The 20,147-nt window shown below is 40.5% G+C and overlaps 1 protein-coding gene across 1 annotated transcript; it reads left to right on the top strand.

Annotated features, from left to right (window-relative positions):
- The first annotated feature begins 16,825 nt into the window (after positions 1-16,825).
- LOC104250059 (uncharacterized) lies at positions 16,826-19,770 on the top strand. The gene is made up of 4 exons (XM_009806595.1): positions 16,826-16,911; positions 17,211-17,470; positions 18,302-18,528; positions 19,458-19,770. Exons 2-4 carry the CDS (start codon positions 17,247-17,249, stop codon positions 19,532-19,534), a joined length of 528 nt encoding a protein of 175 aa, XP_009804897.1. The 5' UTR covers positions 16,826-16,911; positions 17,211-17,246; the 3' UTR covers positions 19,535-19,770.
- The last annotated feature ends 377 nt before the right edge of the window (positions 19,771-20,147 follow it).

The following is a 20,147-nucleotide window of genomic DNA, read 5'->3' as shown; positions in this document are numbered from 1 at the left end:
AATGAAAAAGTGATGATTTCAAAAGATAGAAAAAGAAGAAATCTTCCTGAACAAATGCTGGGGAAAAGGAAAGAAAAGAACTTATCGGAATGATATAACCGATCCCAACGATCATGTCATGCATTCCGGATTAAACAACCCAGTCCACTTGTATCAATCAACCTTTCGGATGGTCTCATCTTGCTGGGGATAAACAGGCACTCAACTCTTTGCCAAATGCGAATCCTTTCCGCCAATCTTGTCTTGTCGCCTCATAGTGCCCTTCGAGGGGTTTTCACTACTAAGACTCTCTCATTTCTCTCAACTCACGTCGCCTTATGGTGCCTGTGAAGGTTTTCACTGATAATACTCTCTTGTTTTATTTCCCTCAACTTACGTCGCCTTATGGTGCCTGTGGAGGTTTTCACCGATAAAACTCTCTCATTTTATTTTATTTTTTCCAGCTAGGGATCGGAGTGTTACCGATATGACTCTCTCTGCTGGGGGTTCTTTCGGCTACCAATTCATTTCCAGCTTATGATCCTCTTCTCTGCTAGGGATCAGAGTGTTATTCCTGACTTCCGTTTGCATGACTTGACACTTTTCGGATAAAGATCGGGAGGTCTTTTTTGTACATCAATATGGTTTTTTGTGTATGGCTAAAAGAAAAAGGGTAAAAGGTTCAAAATAATCTTGATGGGTAAAACATTACAACTCTTGGAATCAACTTTCTTTCCCAAAATTATAAATACAACTTCTGCCCTAGTTTTTCTTGCTTGGGAATTTTCTTTTGTTTTTTTTGTTACACTATGACCGAGCCGTGAGGAACCTACGTATCTTTCTTTAAGGAATCAGGTCAAACGTAGTTCCCAATTCCTTTGTTTTTCTTGTGACTTTTCTTCTATCTTTATTATCATTATTTTCTCTTCTCTTTCCTTTCATTTTCATTACTGATTCCAAAAGAGGGGTATGAAAGAATAAATAAGGCTCAAAGGGGGAAGCAAAGGTTAAAGTGTTTGGATAGAAGAAAGAATTGCCTCCGTCATTTCATTCTCCGAAACCATACCAAGTGCAAACAAACAACAATTATAATCAAAAGAAATCATACATAATATCTCTTAATTGCATCCGAATTGATAGCCATGTCAACGCATTTCCCTTCGATATATGTTAAACACAGAGCGCCATTGGATAACACTCTGGTTACAATGAATGGCCCTTACCAATTCGGGGCGAACTTGCCTTTTGCTTCGGCCTGATGTGGCAGGATTCGTTTCAACACATGCTGCCCCACTTCAAATTTTCTATGGTGCACCTTCTTGTTGTAGGCACTTGCCATTCTCCTTTGATACAATTGGCCATGGCATACTACTGCCAATCTTTTTTCATCAATCAAGTTCAACTGCTCCAATCGGGCTTTGACCCATTCATCGTCATCAATCCCAGCCTCAGCGATAATCCGAAGGGATGGAATTTCAACTTCCTCCGGTATCACTACTTTAGTTCCGTATATCAACGAATAAGGAGTTGCACCTACTGAAGTGCGAACAGTAGTGCGATATCCCAATAATGCAAATGGTAGCTTCTCATGCCATTGTCTGGACCTTTCTACCATCTTCCTCAGTATCTTTTTTATGTTCTTGTTGGCCGCCTCGACCGCTCCATTCGCCTTGGGACGATATGGAGTGGAATTGCGGTGTGTAATCTTAAAATGTTGACATACCTCTTTCATCAAATTGCTGTTAAGATTAGCACCATTATCCGTGATGATCACTTTTGGGATCCCAAATCTATAGATGATATGGGAATGAACAAAATCTACCGCTGCCTTCTTGGTTACCGACTTGAAAGTTTTATCTTCAACCCACTTAGTAAAATAATCGATGGTTACCATAATGAACCTATGCCCGCTGGATGCTGCTGGCTCAATTGGTCCAATGATATCCATGCCCCAGGCAACAAATGGCCATAGTGCTGACATTGCATGCAATTCTGTCGGCGGAGAATGAATCAGATCTCCGTGTATCTGACACTGATGACATTTCCGCACGAAACTGATATAATCACGCTCCATAGTGAGCCAATAGTACCCTGCTCGAAGAATCTTCTTCGCCAATACATATCCGCTCATATGTGGCCCACAAACTCCAGCATGTACCTCTGTCACAACTGTCGTGGCTTGACTAGCATCTATACATCTCAACAATCCCAAATCTGGTGTTCTTTTGTACAACACTCCTCCACTGAGGAAAAATCCATTTGCCAATCGCCGAATGGCTCTCTTTTGATCTCCGGTGGCCTGCTCCTGGTATATCCCCATCCCGAGGTATTCCTTGACATCATAAAACCATGGTTCGCTATCCATTTCTTCCTCTATCACGTTGCAATAAGCATGCTGATCACGAACCTGGATATGCAATGGGTCAACATGAATTTTGTCTGGGTGGTGTAACATCGATGCTAAAGTGGCCAAAGCATCGGCGACCTCATTATGAACTCTTGGGATGTGTCTGAACTCCACTGATCGAAATCGTTTACTTAGATCGTGCAAACATTGTCGATATGGTGTGAGCTTCAAATCCCTTATTTCCCATTCACCCTGAATCTGATGCACCAGGAGGTCCGAGTCTCCCAAGACCAAGACGTCCTGGACATCCATGTCTGCATCTAGTCGTAGACCCAAAATGCATGCCTCATACTCAGCCATGTTGTTGGTACAATAGAAACGCAACTGAGCCGTAACAGGATAATGATGTCCTGTTTCAGAAATAAGTATCGCTCCTATTCCAACTCCTTTCACATTTGCGGCTCCATCAAAGAAGAGCTTCCAACCTGGTTCCTCAGATAATTCCAACTCATCTATATGCATCACTTCTTCATCGGGAAAATACGTCCTCAATGGCTTGTATTCTTCATCAATAGGATTCCCAGCCAAGTGATCGGCCAATGCTTGGGCTTTCATGGCCGTCCTCGTCACATATATGATGTCGAACTCCGTGAGTAATATTTTCCATTTCGCTAACCTCCCTGTGGGCATATGCTTCTGGAAAATATACTTCAGTGGATCCAAGCGTGAAATGAGATAAGTAGTATATGATGACAGATAATGTTTAAACTTCTGTGCCACACAAGTTAGGGCGCAACACATCTTCTCAAGTTGAGTGTACTTAACCTCATAGACCATAAACTTCTTACTGAGATAATAGATGGCTTGCTTCTTCCTTCCTGTGATATCATGTTGCCCCAGTACGCAACCAAATGAATTCTCCAGTACCGTTAGATAGAGAATCAATGGTATTCCTGGTTCAGGTGGGACCAACACAGGTGGGTTTGATATATACCCCTTGATTTAGTCGAAGGCTTCCTGACATTCTGCCGTCCATTCTACCGCAGCATCTTTCTTCAGTAGCTGAAAAATGGGTTCACAAGTCGCCGTGAGTTGAGCGATGAACCTGCTGATATAATTCAACCTTCCCAACAGACTCATTACTTCTGTTTTGTTCTTCGGTGGTGGAAATTCCTAGATGGATTTGATTTTTGACGGGTCCAACTCAATGCCTCGCCGACTAACGATGAATCCCAACAGCTTTCCAGATGGAACACCAAATGCACATTTGGCCGGGTTGAGCTTAATGTCGTACCTTCGAAGTCTTTGAAAAAACTTCCTTAGGTCTGCCACGTGGTCTTCCTGACGCTTAGATTTTATGATCACATCATCTACGTACACCTCAATCTCTTTGTGTATCATGTCATGAAACACCATAGTCATTGCTCTCATGTACGTTGCCCCATCGTTCTTCAAGCCAAAAGGCATTACCCGGTAGCAATAAGTCCCTCATGGCGTAATGAATGCCGTCTTTTCTGCATCTTCTTCATCTATCAGAACCTGATGATACCCAGCGTAGCAATCTACAAAAGACCTGATCTCTCGTCCGGCACAATTATCGATCAAGATATGGATGTTGGGTAATGGAAAGTTGTCCTTGGGGCTTGCCCTGTTCAAATTGCGGTAATCGACACACACTCTGATCTTCCCATCTTTCTTCGGCACTGGCACCACATTAGCCAACCAATCAGGATATCAAGTGACCCGAATAAGCTTTTGCCTGCAGCTGCTTGGTTACTTCTTCTTTAATCTTCACACTCATATATGTCTTGAACTTCCTCAATTTCTGCTTGACGGTAGGGCACACTGGGTAAGTGGGTATTTGTGAACCACTAGATCGGTGCTTAAGCCCGACATGTCATCGTACGACCATGCAAAAACATCTTTGAATTCAATGAGTGCTTTGATTAGTTCCTCCCTGATGTTCGGCTCAATGTGGATGCTTATTTTGGTTTCCCTAACATCGTCTGCATCCCCTAAATTGACAGCTTTAGTGTCGTTCAAATTGGGCTTGGGTTTCTCTTCGAACTGGCTTAATTCTCTGTTTATCTCTTCAAAGGCTTCATCCTCATCGTATTCCGATTCATCATCATAATCGACCTCTTGTACAATTAGTTCGGAATCAGATTGATTTTTTAGACTAGGTTAAAGATCCGTTGTGCATGCCATGTCATTACAACCAGTATAAAGAGAACTGTTCAGAAAGAGAAAAGAAGAAAACAGAATTAAAACAAAATAAAGAGAGAAAACTTTCACTTTATTAAAATGCAGGATAACAAAGCTTCACACTTTTGTCGAATACAAAAATAAAAAAAACTGGATTACAACTCTGGAATAATCCAGAAAATAAGAAACAAAATCCAGAGCCTACTACCAAGACTCCCTTCGGGTAGGAAGAGGAGTAACTGCCCAATTGTTGATATTAGCCCTAGGCCCCACAAACTGTATATATGCCCTACTGGAACCTTCTCCAGCTTCTATCACGTTGACGTCGATGAACAGCCTTTCAAAACCCTGATTCAAATCTCCATCTGACCCAATCAGAGGTCCGAGAATTTTGGGGACTGACAACTTTCTGATACCTGCTCTGACAAAGGATCTGGAAAGATGTAGAACTGGATTGGGAAGAACCCAAACTTTCTTCTTCAACTTTCGGGCCCGCCTTACATCTGCTGTCGTAGGCTTGAATCCTAGCCCAAAAGCGTCCAGGTTCTTAGGCAAAGAAGCTGGCTGGTCCATACCTTGCAAATCAACCCCCAAACCTTTTCCTAGTACAAACCCGCTGTTTAGCATTTCCGAGGCTACCATAAAGGTCGCAGATGCGATCCTGGGAAGTGGAAGGTCCTCGCCTTCAGAAATTTTATCCACTAAAACCGCATCGAAAACCTGGTACACCCATGGACCTTTGTCGTCATAAATTTCTATGAATGGAATAATGACATCACTTACAATGCCTGTACCGTCATCCCCGTGCACCACTATCTCCTGCCTGTCCCATTCAAATTTCACTATCTGGTGCAATGTAAAAGGCACTGCTTTAGCGGCATGGATCCAGGGTCGCCCCAATAGAAGATTGTATAATATTGCCACGTCTACAACTTGGAATTCCATGGTGAATTCCACTGGACCAATGGTCAATCCCAGTATGATATCACCCACCGTGTCGGTACCACTTCCATCGAAACCTCGGACGCAGACGATGTTCCTGTAAATCTAGTCATGATCAACTTTCAGCTTGTTTAGAGTAGTCAAAGTACAGATGTTGGCTCTTGATCCATTATCAATCAATACTCGGGTGACCACCGAGTCTTCGTATTTCACGGTCAAGTATAGGGCTTTGTTGTGTTCTGTACCCTCTGCTGGCAATTCATCATCAGAAAACGTCACTCGGTTTACCTCGAAGATTTTGTGCACTATCCTCTCCAAGTGATTTACAGAGATTTTATCCAGAATATGGGCCTCGTTCAGGATTTTCATCAGTGCCTAGCAATGATCGCTGGAATAGATCAGCAGTGATAGTAACGAAATCTGTGCTGGGGTCTTTCTTAACTGCTCCACAATGGAGTAGTCTTGTGCCTTCATTTTCTTCAAAAACTCCTCAGCCTCTTCCTCTGTCACTGGCTTCTTTACCACCGTTGGGTTGGACCTTCTTAAATCTACGGGAGCAAAGCACCTTCCTAAACGAGTTAAGCCCTGGGCCTCACATACTTTTTCCACAACCTCCTTCCCTTTTGTACATTACCATCGCTTTACTGTAGCTCCATGGCACGACTTTCTCACTGGTTATCGGCATCTGCATTACTGGCCTGATGACAACTGGCCCTATGCATGCTGGCTTACTTGGTACCCCTCGCACCATTACTTTGACCAGCTTTGGATTCTTTGCAACAACAGGCGAAATCTTCCCCATCACCACTACTGGCTTGACGTCTACCTTTTCCAACTATACCACCTCTTATCCACCTGTCGACTTTTCTTTTGGACTGGCATGGATCATCATCACTGTCTATGAGGGTTTCTTTAGCTCCCCTCCTTCGTGCACAAGCTCGATCATGTGGGTTTCGTGGTGTGCTGGCAACGAGTTCTGATTGATGTTGGGTGCCTCCGGTTTCTGAACCTCGATCTTGTTGGTGTCAATAAGATCTTGCACTGCACATTTCAACTTCCAGCACTTCTCGGTATCATATCCGGGAGCCCCCAAACAATACTCACAGCTTACCGAGTGGTCCATATTTTGGGGAAGGGGATTTGGCAATCTGGGCTCAACAGGACTCAACAAACCTAACGGCCTTAATTTGTGGAACAAAGCAGTATAGGTTTCTCCCAACTCAGTAAATGTTCTTTGTCTCTGCACCCTTTCATTTCTAAAAGCTTGATTCCCCGGAAACCTGGCCCTGCGGGATTCCTGTAGGCCCTTGGTGGTGGATATATGTTTTGTGGAGGTGGATATGTATTATGTGGAGGTGGATAGGTATTTTGGGGAGCCGGCGTGCGCCACTGTGGGTGAGCCGGAGGCTGGGTATATGTCTGGTCTTGATGGACGGAGAAATGTGGTTCTTATGGTGGGTAGTAGGGCTGTGGGGGGTAATTTAGAGTGTGTGGGTAATTTGGGTGATGGGGTCTGGCTTGGTAGCGGGGGAAAGGACCTCTCGATCTGGACCAATTACCTGCCTCTATTGTTGCGACCTCTTCTCTTTTCTTCTTCCCGAGCGTACCTCCCATGCCGATCTGAATGGCCTGAGTTGTTGCTTTGATTTCCGAATAGCTCAGGATTTTGTTGGACTTAAGTCCCTCTTCAATCATACCGCCCATTTTCACCACCTCGTTGAAATATTTGCCAACTGACGTCACCAAGTGACCAAAGTAAGTTGGCTCTAGAGTCTGTAGAAAGTAGTCCACCATTTCCCCCTCTCTCATCGGAGGATCAACTCTTGCTGCATGTTCTCTCCACCGGAACCCAAATTCTCTAAAGCTCTCTCCCTGCTTCTTCTCAAGTTTCAGCAATGTGAGACAGTCAGGGATGATCTCAAGGTTGTACTGGAAGTGACCTGCGAATGCTTGTGCTAGATCGTCCCAGGTGTACCACCTGCTCGGATCCTGTCTTGTGTACCATTCCAGTGCAGACCCACTTGGACTTTGACCAAAGTAAGCTATTAACAGCTTATCTTTACCACCTGCTCCTCTCATCTTGCTGTAAAACCCTCGTAGATGTGCCATTGGATCACTGTGCCCCTCGTATAGATCAAACTTTGGCATCTTGAACCCTCCCGGTAATTGAACATCAGGGAAAGGACATAGATCTTTGTAAGCTACACTGACCTGATTGCCTAACCCATGTATATTCCTGAAGGACTTCTCCAGGCTTTTAAATTTTCGAAGCACTTCATCCTGCTCCGGGTCCTTAGCCGGCTTTTCAGTCTCCACCGGGATTTCAAAGTAAGGATTATAAGTATATGGCTCGGGTGCTTTGAGGGTAGGTTCAGGGAGGTAATATTGGTTATCGTGAGCCTAAAAAACGGCCCACTGGATGATCTTTGTAACGTGGCTCGTGGGGGTGCCACGAAAATAGGAACATTTGGTGGGGGAAGGTTCTGATTGGGTGGTGGAGCTTGGGGATCATAGGGATTTCTTCCCTGATAGTAGTGGTGACTTGGGAAGCTTATCAAAGGTCCGGGTGAAGGGTATTCCGGCGTGTGTCCTGGTGGGAGAGTAGGAGTAACGGGTGGTTCGGGCCCTTTTTGTACCCTAGCCAGGGCTAGCTGCATTTCGTTCATCTCCAGTCTCATTTTTTCCATTTTTTCCATTGCCTCTTTCAGCATCTGACTTTCCGTCCTTTCCTCTTCAACACTGTTTTCTGAGTTAGTCATGCTTTTCGGTATGGGCCCTTTGGATCTTGTTTGGTAATGGTAATCTGCCAGAACGTTCTAACAAACTAACTGGTTTGAAATCTCTGGAAAACAACAAACTTGTTAGCGTTAGAGTTTAACACATATTGCAATTGCACGTTGGGGAATGCAATGTTCCTAGGCAGTTTAACCATTTCTAACATGTCTTTGCTCCGTATGCATCATCCCGGCTTATTTTACTTGTGCCCTTTAGGTGTTTCTGAAACTTTCCTTTATTTGCTTTCTCTTTCTCTCTTTTTCTTTCTTTCTTTTCCTTTCTTTTATTCACTTTTTCTTTTAGCGGTGGTCGAATCTTATGTGGATTGCCTACGTATCATGTCCCCGCATAAATCAGATCGTGCATAGTTCTACCACAAATAAAGACACCAATTTTTGGAAAATTTATTTCATTACTAAAACTTTTATTACAAACTACCCATTTGGAAAAGGAAAACAAAATACAGACTCCGAAGTACTAATATAATTTGATGCCAAAAGGAAACACACGAACAGACAACAGACTTTTGAAAATAGAAAAATACAGATTTGAATTAGGAGTACATTAACGCTTTGAATTTTGGTGCCCACGGGGCATCGTTCGGCCTTTCCGCGGGCTTTGGTGCAAGGCCCCTTTGCAAGCTTTTTAATTCTTCCATGATTCGGTGGACGTAACCCATGACTGAAGCAAAAAGGGTATCACGAGGTATTTCCTCACATGCTAGGCACCTCATGGTGATGTAATGCCCAATATCCTCAATTCTACCCCTGATTCTATCCCTTTCCATGAACAGTTGCTCTATTCGTTGATTCTTTGCTCCCAGTACTTGAGCGTTGTCAGCGAGTTGATCTTGGAACCTCTCCATTTGTTCTTCCATTTGGGCCATTAAATCATAGCAGCGCTTCCCATCCGTTCTGGCATCTCGGGCTTGTTTAAAGACCTGATCTTTGAGAGTGGAATTTGTTTCTCTTAACATTTCAATGCTCGCTTCATAATCCCTTCTCACTTGTCGTAAGTGCTTTGCTCGTGCTATTGTACCTTTTGCCCATCTGGCCCGGATTCTTGCTATGCAGGCCTCTGATCTTGCCAAACCCTCTCGGCTTTCAATGACTTGGTTTCTCAACCCAGTTATCAGACCTTCATCGGACCGGCTCCTTTGTTGGTTGTCGGCATCCATTCTGACTCGTTGGATTTGGGCTTTCAAGGCCTTATTTGCTTGAGTCAATCTGTTCTTTTTTCCTGTGTCAGCATCGACTTGCACGCTATTTTCATATTTCAGATCATCAATTTGCTGTTTCAGCTTGCCAATTTCAACCTGATAGCCTTCTTCTCATGCCAGCCAGCCCCATTATTTTTGCGAGTCATTCGTGAATTGCTGGACATGGGCTCTTTTAGCAGGACTTTGACGAATCCGGAACCTTTTCTGAAACCATGCATCATACTTCGGGTCCACCTCGCCTTTGGCTAAATCTCGCACCATAGTTTTGGGCTCAAGGAATCTGCATTCATGCCACAATTTGCGAATTGTATCTTCCGGGACTGTGGCATTCGGTCTTAGCTCGATGATATGCTTGCTCAAATCTTCATCATGAGGGATAATCTGGAACCTTCCCAATTGATGCAACACCCTATGGGGAGCGTATGGTTGGATACTACGGACACCCATCAGAAGAACATAACATTCTTTGGCCGACATGTATATTGCTTCAGTAGCGGGCAACCACCCAAACGCCCATTCAATTTGGTCCACCGTTAGTGAGCTCAGTCATATAAACCAATCTCCAGTACCCTCAGGGAATGCAACACCCGTTACCCGCTTCTCAAACTTTTCAATGCAGTTTAAACCAGTCAGCCTGAAGTTCATATACCCTACTCGATGGCAGAGATGTTCCTGTATCCACAACTGAAGTAATAGATTGCAACCTTGGAAAAAACTTCCTCCAGATTGCAACCTTGGTCAATGCTCGGTATATTTCTGATAAGATCAGGGGAACTATAGTGATGTCAGCCCTTTTCATTGCGACATCAACCATCACCACGAGACCTATCTCTATTTTCTTGTCGTCTCGTGGGCAAACCATGATTCCCAAGAATGCCGTTATGAATGCCAAGGTTCGTCTGGCTTCCCATTTACCTCTGTTTCCAGCGTGAGTCAGTCCCAAATTTGGCTCGTCAAAACCCCGCGGATTACCATAACGCTGATATAAGAACTGAAGAGCGCATCATCCTTTTGATAAATCATTATTTTGCACAGTCCGGCTTATATTTAACAAGTCCAGAAATCGGTGTGGCGATACCGACCTTGGTGACAACAGATACTGACTTCTTAGATTCCCATTCATACCCGCATAACCTGCTACTTCCTCCAGTGTGGGTGTAAGCTCAAAATCCGCAAAGCGAAATACATTTCGGGTCGGGTCCCAAAATGGTATCAAAGCCTCGATGACATCTATCCTTGCCTTGACATTTAGTAGACTGATGAGACCCCCCAAGACTCTGACCACTATTTCTTTGTTGCTTTTTCCCAAATCGTCCCACCACATATGGAGCTGGAGAGCGACCTCGCTAAAGACCGTGAAGGGTTTGTTTTCACTTGTGCTCATCTTGCACATTTATTAAGGCGATTTAAACAAAAGCAAAAAATGATTTGACTCAAAAAATGATTTGACTATATTTTCAGAAAGAAAGATCTGATTTTCCGAACACGACCGCAGCACTTCGGGGATGAAGCCTGTGAGGGTCAACCGATCAAAACTCTAAAGGATGATCAAAAGTGGCCGTTTATGCAAAGTCAGCCTTCCGGCGTCCCTTTCGGGAACATTTGGCTATTTTTGACAAAAACAGCATCACTTGATTTATTTAAGACTATTTTCTGGGTATTTTTGCAAAAAGGGGAAGTTGGACCCGATGAGGGTTGCCTACGTATCTCACATCCGGTGAGAATCAAACCGACGTAGTTCGGGCAAATAAAATAGACTATTTTTTTTCCTAAATAAACTATTTTGAAAACAAGACAAACTAAAAATAAAGACTTTTTTTTGCTTTTTGAATAAAACAAACTATTTAAAATAAAAACTTTTTTTTTTCATTTTCTAAAAAAATTTGGCAGAATTTCGACACTATTCGGGCATTGGTATTTTCAAAACTAGTGATTAACTCTCTTAACCCTCTACACTGCTGTTTCTCTTCTTTTTTCATTTTTTTTTCATTTTTCTCAATATTTAAAAGCCGGTCAGCATGCGAGTCCGAAGCATATAAATGCATATGTAGCAAGTAAGATGCATCATGATGATCTTTTTTATTTCAGGTACACCTGTCCTAGACAGACCCAACCCCTGTGTTGAGTCTCCAAAGTCAAATGCACATGATGCAAACAAACGTTCCTACTAGGGATCCGGCATGTGATTTTGTCATACTAGGTTTAAAACCTGAGTATATTGTTCTAAACTTGGCTTACCCGAGCGGACAACTCGAGTCGAGAAGGAGGCAGCGTACCGGGAATACAGAAGCTTCACCGGCTTAGCAACTTATCCGAACCTCGTTCTAAAAAAATGGGATTGACTCTAAACAGAAAAGAAGTCACACGAAGTGCACCCTTCTTCATGATTTAGAAGACTCAGAGAGAAGATGGGTTTCGTAACAATTTATATATAATTCACAAAATAACAAAGCGGTAAAAGCAACATTTAGCACATTAGATGAAAAAAATCAGATAATAAATAAAGCCAATATAACAATTATTCCAAGCTCAAATTTCTAACCCTGGACCAGTGGTTCTGGGTTAATGTCCCCAGCAGAGTCGCCAGAGCTGTCACACCTCCTTTTTCACCTGCGCCCGCAGGGCATAAAGGGAGTTTTTCCAATTAAAGGACAATCAAAATGAGATTTATTTATTTATTTCAGAGTCGCCACATAGGAGATTTATGGTGTCCCAAGTCACCGGTTGAATCCCGAATCGAGGAAAAGATTGACTCTGTGTTACAGTCCGCGAACCAGAAATCCAAGTAAGGAATTCCGTTAACCCAGGAGAAGGTGTTAGGCATTCTCGAGTTCCGTGGTTCTAGCACTGTCGCTCAACTGTCATATTCAGCTTATTTATCTGATTTTAATACATGTTGAACCTATGTGCAAATTTTAACTGTGTACCGCTTTTATTATTATTTTTTTTTACCGAGGATTGCAACATCGTGAAAATACATCTCGAACCATGTCACATCAGTGAACTCGTGGTTATTGACACATTTCAACTCTGTTGAGATTTGGATTTAGGTCACATAAATGTGCACTCGAGTTTAAGAAGATAACATTATTAAATACGCGCCTAAAGCGACAAACGTATCATTATTTTGGGCAGGGCCGTGAAATTTTGTTAAACGGCCCATCCCGAAGTCTAAGTAATTTTACCAACACGTATAGAGGGCCCCGCAGCTTGTGTATTTTTGTTTGTCGAGGCTCGTCTCAGTCATTATTTTAAAAAGGAATTTGCAACGTCGTGAAAATGCATCTCGAACCACGTCACAATCAATGTACCCATGGTTAGCGACACATTTCAACTTTCGTTGAGATTTGGATTTGGGTCACATAAATGTGCACCCGAGTTTAGGAAGGTAATGTTATTAAAATACGCGCCTAAAGAGACTAACACGTTGTTATTTTGGACGGGAACGTAAAATTCGCTAAATGGCCCGTCCCGGAATCTAAGTATTTAATATATACATTTAATGAGGGCCCCGCCATTTATGCGTTTATTCAGCGAGGCTCATCTTATTTTACTGTTTTTAAAGGGCAAACCTAAAGTAATCTATAGTGTTTTACTTAGTTCGTTTCTAAAATAAAAGGAGGAGTCCTAGTTAATTATATGGTTTAAGAGCTATTATAATTGGGTCATGAACACCACCCGTTAAAAATCAAAACCTAAGTACGCAGACGGGCATGGCTATTCACCAACCTAATAGCGACTATCAGCAATTAATTGATTTTTTACAAAGTAAGCAGTTCAACTCTATATAACCATGGCAAATGGTATTACTTTCATGCAGTCCTTATGATTAATATACTGATATGGCCTAGAATGTTCAAATCTTACATGTCTACCATTATTTCAAAATTAACTACAAGCCATATCATTAACAATTGAGAATCAGATTTTTACTACTAACTATCACAACCTCTCATGCTAAACTATTAAGGAATAAACCAGATTAAAACTGGTGTTTCAATTCTTCACACAAATCAAATGAGTTAACAATCCTACACGATCTCAAACAGTCCAATTATACAAGTGATATGAAATTCGAATAAACATAATTGCACTACACTTTTGAAATAAAACAAGACATGAGAAGTCAGAAATCATCTCAAGCAGCATTTCATTTTTATGTCCACAAGCTTGAAGGTTCCGGGATATGTACCTGGATGTTTGAAATATAAGAAACAAAGCAAGAAGAAGAAATCAGCAGCAGCAGAATGCGAGCAGCAATACAACAGCAGTTCACAACAGCAATGCACCAAAAAATAACCACCAGGGACTCAGGAAAAACTAGTTAAAATTTCCAGCAATACCAACAGCAACACAAACAACTAGTAACTGACCCCAAACAGTTTGACGGCAACCAAATATCAGTCAAAGCACAAGTAGAAACACCCCTAGAATTCAGTAATCAAGAGAAAACTCGAAAATACAACTCCACAGTCAAGGTGGAGCTCTTTTCAGTCTCAATGGAATAGTACTAGTTGAACTAGGCTTACTCTTAAAACTCTTCTAGTTTTTCAGAATTTTCAATACCCTCAAGATTTTTAGAATGTTCTCCTCTTAAGGTTTGCCCAAAAGAAACAGCCAGACCCGACTAAAAAAGGCCTAAAGAGAGCTGATTTTCTGCTCCAAAAAAAAACCAGTCCTTTTTCTGGTCTTGAGTGACCCTATTTATCACCAAAACAGACCCCCCAACTCTCAAAAGCACTTAAACTAATACCACCACCATCTTTGCCCATGATATTCTCTTACAACCCATTATCTAGTGTCTTGTGTCCAAAGGCATGGGCAGCTTATAATATTCAATTAATCCCCCATGCTATTATGTTTCCCAAGCCACTACTACTAGATAAAGTATTAGTTTAATGGTCAATAAAGTACCCTTACAGTCAGACCACTAACACTAAACATTTCAAGCCTTTTAAAACCCTAAAATACCCCTGAAAACTCCTGTGATTTAATGTCCTACCTTAAACCCTTTAATCTATACTACATCTTTCAGCTATAACCAATTCAATTCGAATTCAAATGACCGTTCAAACTAGAATTTAAATCAGATCAAATGGCATCAACATAAGAACAATGATTCAGGGAATAAACTAAACATAATTCCATGTTAAACCTAAATACGAACAACACTGTAAATACATTGAATGAAAACACTGAATTCATATACAAAGTGAGGGGCGATCACAAATGACATACTTTGAACTAACAGTAATAGCGAGCAATTACGGGAATAGCTACAGTTTATACAAAACTTACTAATATTGACTGATTCGAATCATTCAGGAAAACAAAGAAGAAAACAAAATACAGAGTAAGCACAAAACATTCGAATTTAAACAAAAAAAATAAGAAAGGAGTAGAGGATGAATTTACTGAACAAAAAAAGAAGATAAAATGAAAACCTACCAATTAAACGGGGCCTGGGTTCGAACCTCTTATGCCTTTTGGACTTGGGGCCAAGACGGACCTTAGTCGAGTGTTCCTGAACGAGAACACATTCAACTAAGGTCCGTTTTGACCTCAGTCTCTGAACTAGCTTCAGATCACCACTCTGAGACTTTTGATTCAAGACTTTCCGGGGTGATTCGACACAAACTAAGGGTGGTTTGGGAACGAGGGAGGTCAGGGGGTGGCAGAGTGTGAGTTTGGTGGTATTTGAACGGATTAGGGTTTGGGTCGATTCCTTTGATCTAAGATTCGAGGAGCTCGGGGGTGATTCGAAGAAAACTGAGCGTGGGACTGGAACGAGGAAGTCTTGGGGAAGCTGTGGTGTGAAATTGGAGGCTATTGGACGAGATAGGGTTCCGGCCTGATTTTCGATCTAATATTCGAAGCACACGGCTGAGATTCGAGGGATAAGAGTTAGGGATTCGGAATGGGGAGGTCGAAGGGAATCGGTGGTGAAAAGATGGGGTCGTTTGGACCACCGGAATCGCCGTGAGGCGATTTTCGGTGGGCGGTGCACGGTGGCAAGAGGCGGGAGGGTATGTTTGGTCTCTGAAGCTCAGAGACGAAGAGGTGAGGGGGGGAGGGGTATGGCTTTGGGGCGTGGGGTAAGGGATTAGGGTTATATACAGAGGGGGTGTTTTAATCCTGGCCGTTGGATCAAGCACGATCAACGGCCTGGATCAATTCACTTAATAGGCACGGCGTCGTTTGGAGTAGTACTGGGGCAGTTTGAACCGGGGAACGGGTCGTGCCAGGGAATGGGTAAGGGAGATTGAATCTCAGCCGTTGGATCGATTTAATCTAACGACCTTGATTAAGAGTGACCAAACGACGTCGTTTTAAGACGTCTCTGGCTAGGCCAAACTGGACCTGGTTCATGGGTGATTTGGGCCTGATTTTTTTTGCACTGAAATTGGCCCAATTTTCACTCTTTTCTTCTTTTTCTTTCATTTTCTTTTAATTTCTTTTCAACTAAAAATCCTAATTAAATTATAAAATTGACAATTAACTAAAACATTAACTCTTAATAATAGCTATCACACGAAATTAAACATCAAATAAAGATAAAATCACACAATTCGGACATTAAATGCAAGAATGCAAAGTACATATTTTTTTGTGATTTTTCCATTTTGTAAAACAAACTTGTTTGTTTAATTAATTCCTAAATTGTAAAATTAAATCCTAAATGCACATGCAACACATATTTCTGTATTTTTATTAATTAAAGTAGAAATAAACATGCACAAACAAAAATACAAATAAATCACAAACAACACAAAACCATTTTATTTTGAATTTTTGGGAGTAGTTCTCATAGAGCAAAAATCACGTGCTCACAACTTATATATAGTAGTAATGATTTATTTGGATTAGATATCTTTAATAACAGCAAACTAAAATTAGCAATCCTTTTACTTGCATGCCTATCAATCAATCAAAACCTTTTTACTTTGCAGACTATCAATCAAACATTCATGCTAATAATTCCAAACTACATAATCCAAACTTAATAGCAATATTTCATAAAACGTGTACAGATTTGTACTGAGTTTCTAACACAGAACAACAAAGAACTGTTAACAAGGTAATTATAATCTTTAATTAAAAAATAATAAGATGAAAGGAATCATAATTTAATTTGAAAATAGGTGAAGATTAAGAGGAAAATGCAACATTTAAAGAGTAGTTTCAAAATGTTAGTACTAAACATCTAAAAGTGTATAGACTATTATTGTAGAAAGTTTAATTTGATTTTGCATGTCTTTTGTTTAAAGTTTTATTTTTATTTTTATTTTTTATCTTTCAAAAAGTACTTAATTTATTTTGAAAATAAAACAAATATGTAATGTTTGGAAAAAGGAGAAAAAAAAAAGAAGCGAATATGTTATGTGGGTTATGACTTATGATGACGCTTTACAAAGAGTTCAGGAGGAACCGAAGTCATTGTTCGGTAATTGTTTTTACCAAATTTATATTCTTTTGTTTTTTCAGATTTGAAATTTAGATTTCATTTTCCGTCAGCTGAATTTCAAACAACTCGCTTCAACCTACCGCAATTAGGGTTTCTCTCCCTCTTGTTTCTGATCCCAATTACTCATCGTTTGTCGTTTTTAGCGCTATTAAATTAATCTTTGCTTCGAATTTACTTCAATTGTTATTTTCCGCCTCGACGCTGAAGATATGCATGATTCGACCTCAAGCAATTAACTCTAAAAACTTTTGTTTTGAATTCTGATTCTATCAATACAGTAGTCTGGTGCATATTTCAGAGGAATTGGAACAGTCATGTTCTATGGTACAGCGGTATGGGATCCGTGGCTTATTGTAGCGCAGATTGTGTGTTTACAATGCCTATACTATTTGACGCTGGGGATATTTTTGGCAATTCTTGTGGGGACTCGGGTTTCTCGAATGAGTTTGGTCTATTTCTTCGATTATGCCACTGTTACTGCTTCCACCGTCACCGGATGGTGCGTCATTGCCGCATTTATTCTCACTTCACTTGCAGGGTGAGATTTCTGGAATCTTTTGTTTTCTTTTTCTGTCTTCTCTATATAAGTAGGTTTCTTTCAGTTCCCTCTTGATTTCCTTTTTTTTTTTTGCTGATCTAATCTAAATGATAGGATAATATTTGTATTTGCAATAACATTGGGCATGAGATGATTTTAAATGGAGTAACATGGTCTGTGAGGATTCATATAGTTGACCCCAACTTGTTTGAGATTGAGACGTAGTTGTGTTGTTATTGTATAATATTCTTCATTCCAAATTTTCTGGCATAGATGTGTAGTGAAGAAAATAACTAAGTAGAATTGGCTGCTGAAATCAGTCTAATTTCCAGTGTCCTTTTTGTCCATTTTGTATGATTATAGATTTAGCTTGGGTTTGGTGAGCTTGTTGATACATAAAAAGTGTAGCAGAAATAGGGGTTCAGTATTGGGAGTTTAAAGAAATGTCAGCAGTGTTTTACAGCATGTTAATTTAATCTTTGACATTGAACTATTTAGCTGGTTGAATCGCTTTACTATATCTTCTATTCTTATGTTTGCTAAACCTAGAATTGGGGGAAAAGGTTAATAGAAGGCTGAGGACTACTTACTCTAGGGAAGAAAAGAAATTGGAAATGTAACCTTAAATAAACCAGAGAAGGAGTGGACAATGAAATACCATGATACTTTTATCCCTCCAATTTGTACTTTAGTTCGATTCTTTTTGTGTAGTTGTTCTTACGTATGCTGGTCTCAGGTGATAAAAATTATGTTCTGTAAATGGTTACATAACTTCCTAGGAAATCTGGTTCAACATGCATAATTGAATATTTTTCTCTTTGCGATATGCAGAGCGGGCCTTTTACTTTATTTGATTGAGAGGGCAAAGAAGTGCTTAGATTTTTCGGCAACACTCTACATTGTCCATCTTTTCATATGTATTGTCTATGGAGGTTGGCCTTCTTCAATAACATGGTGGGTTGTGAATATTACTGGGCTTGCAGTGATGGCATTGTTAGGTGAATACTTGTGTATAAGACGTGAATTACTGGAAATTCCAATTACAAGATACCGGTCAAGTAAGCTCCTTTTCCTTGGTGATTATAGAATAATTTCTGACTGAGAACAACTTCTTTCGTTATTTCATCTCTCTCCATCTCACTGGTTTGAACACTATCAATTTGTTCTGCCAGGTGCCATCTTTCAACTTTACACATTATTTTATCTTCTCTCCAGGATCCTGATTATTGACGCTACCTTATTCTGTATTGTGTTAATGCTATTTTGTTTTATTTTGGATCATTTATCTTTATCGAAATTTTTGGATCGTTTATTTAATTCCAAGTTGAAGCACTTGAGTTAATATTTATGCTATAGCTGTTTGGTTCTCACTGGAGGTCGGTTACACCTCATTTCTCTTCACCATTCCATAGAGTATGAAGATCTTTGTCAATCTCTTAAACTATAGTAGTAAACTTTGTGAGTTTCTCTTTCAAGAGTGGTCAGACTGCAGCTTGTCATAGTCATAGGCTAAAAATGAGATAGCGTGTGTGATTTATTAACTCCATCTTGTGCCTATCTGAATTATTTGGGTGCAAGAGGTAGTTGGTACTTGATGTCCATATGTCATTCACTAAGTTTCTCAATAAATTAGAGCAGTGGTTGCACTAATAAATTTGTTAAATGAGAGTAAGGCAAAAAAAGGTGAAGGGGAGGTGTGGTTGAACTAGAAGAATGTGGTACAGTTGAAGTTGATGGAACTATTTAAATTAAATAGTTCCATAAAATAAATAGCTCCATAAATTTGGGTGTCATCTGCATAAAGTAGATGTGTGATTTCCATACTATTTGGTGTCCTGTTGTTCACCTTGAGCTTCAGAAAACAGGAGAAGAGCATTGACAGCTATTTGTTGTACTTCTGCTTCCGACTTTGATTTAGTTATCTGTTAGGCTTGTGTATAGAAACTCTCAATTTGTACTGAGAGAAGATCTAAATTATGATTGGCAGGGCCAGTCAGTGAGGAGAAGGCAAAAGAAGATTCGGACGAGGGAATCCCTTTGTATAGTGTGGACAATATGGCTTGAAAGAAATCGTAGGTGTTCTGATGACAGGGAGGAAACCATTGCTTTTGTATGAAACAGATATATTCAGCATCTTATGATCTGGTTTAATGCATTTTTTTTTTCTGATGCTGATGTTGTGCTGGAATTCTTTGATTCTCTCCAGATTTAAGGGATCTAATTCCAGTATTTTTGTACTGATGCAGTATCATCTTGGTACTGTTGTTTTTTGAAATAAAATTATATTTACTTATCAAAAAGAGAGTCTCAATTTGACAACTATTTATCACGCATAATTGGAAGTTCACATGCCATACTGTGTTTATGAATACTAGATAAGGTCCTAATTCTGCCAGTATTATTGAAACACATTAAAATGTGTAGATGTTTGACTGAGTTGAAGCTCAATAGCAAGAACAAATATCCTCTGATTGTATCATGGTGGCTTCTTTGTTTCCAAGGAGAGGATCTTGGATAAGCTTGTGAGGTCACAAGCTTGTCTTCTGATCTGACACCTGAAGCTTCTAGATGCAATTTATTTCCTTTTGCCGGCAGAAATTACTATCGAATGTATTGGTAGATTGAAATGCAGAACAGGAAACAAACTAAGCAGATCAGTGCTTAGCATTTTATGTAC

Source organism: Nicotiana sylvestris, chromosome 3 (assembly GCF_000393655.2).
Source record: "Nicotiana sylvestris chromosome 3, ASM39365v2, whole genome shotgun sequence".
Classification (NCBI taxonomy): domain Eukaryota; kingdom Viridiplantae; phylum Streptophyta; class Magnoliopsida; order Solanales; family Solanaceae; genus Nicotiana; species Nicotiana sylvestris.
Note: the sequence above shows the minus strand (reverse complement) of the source record. Positions and strands in the feature narration are given on the sequence as shown.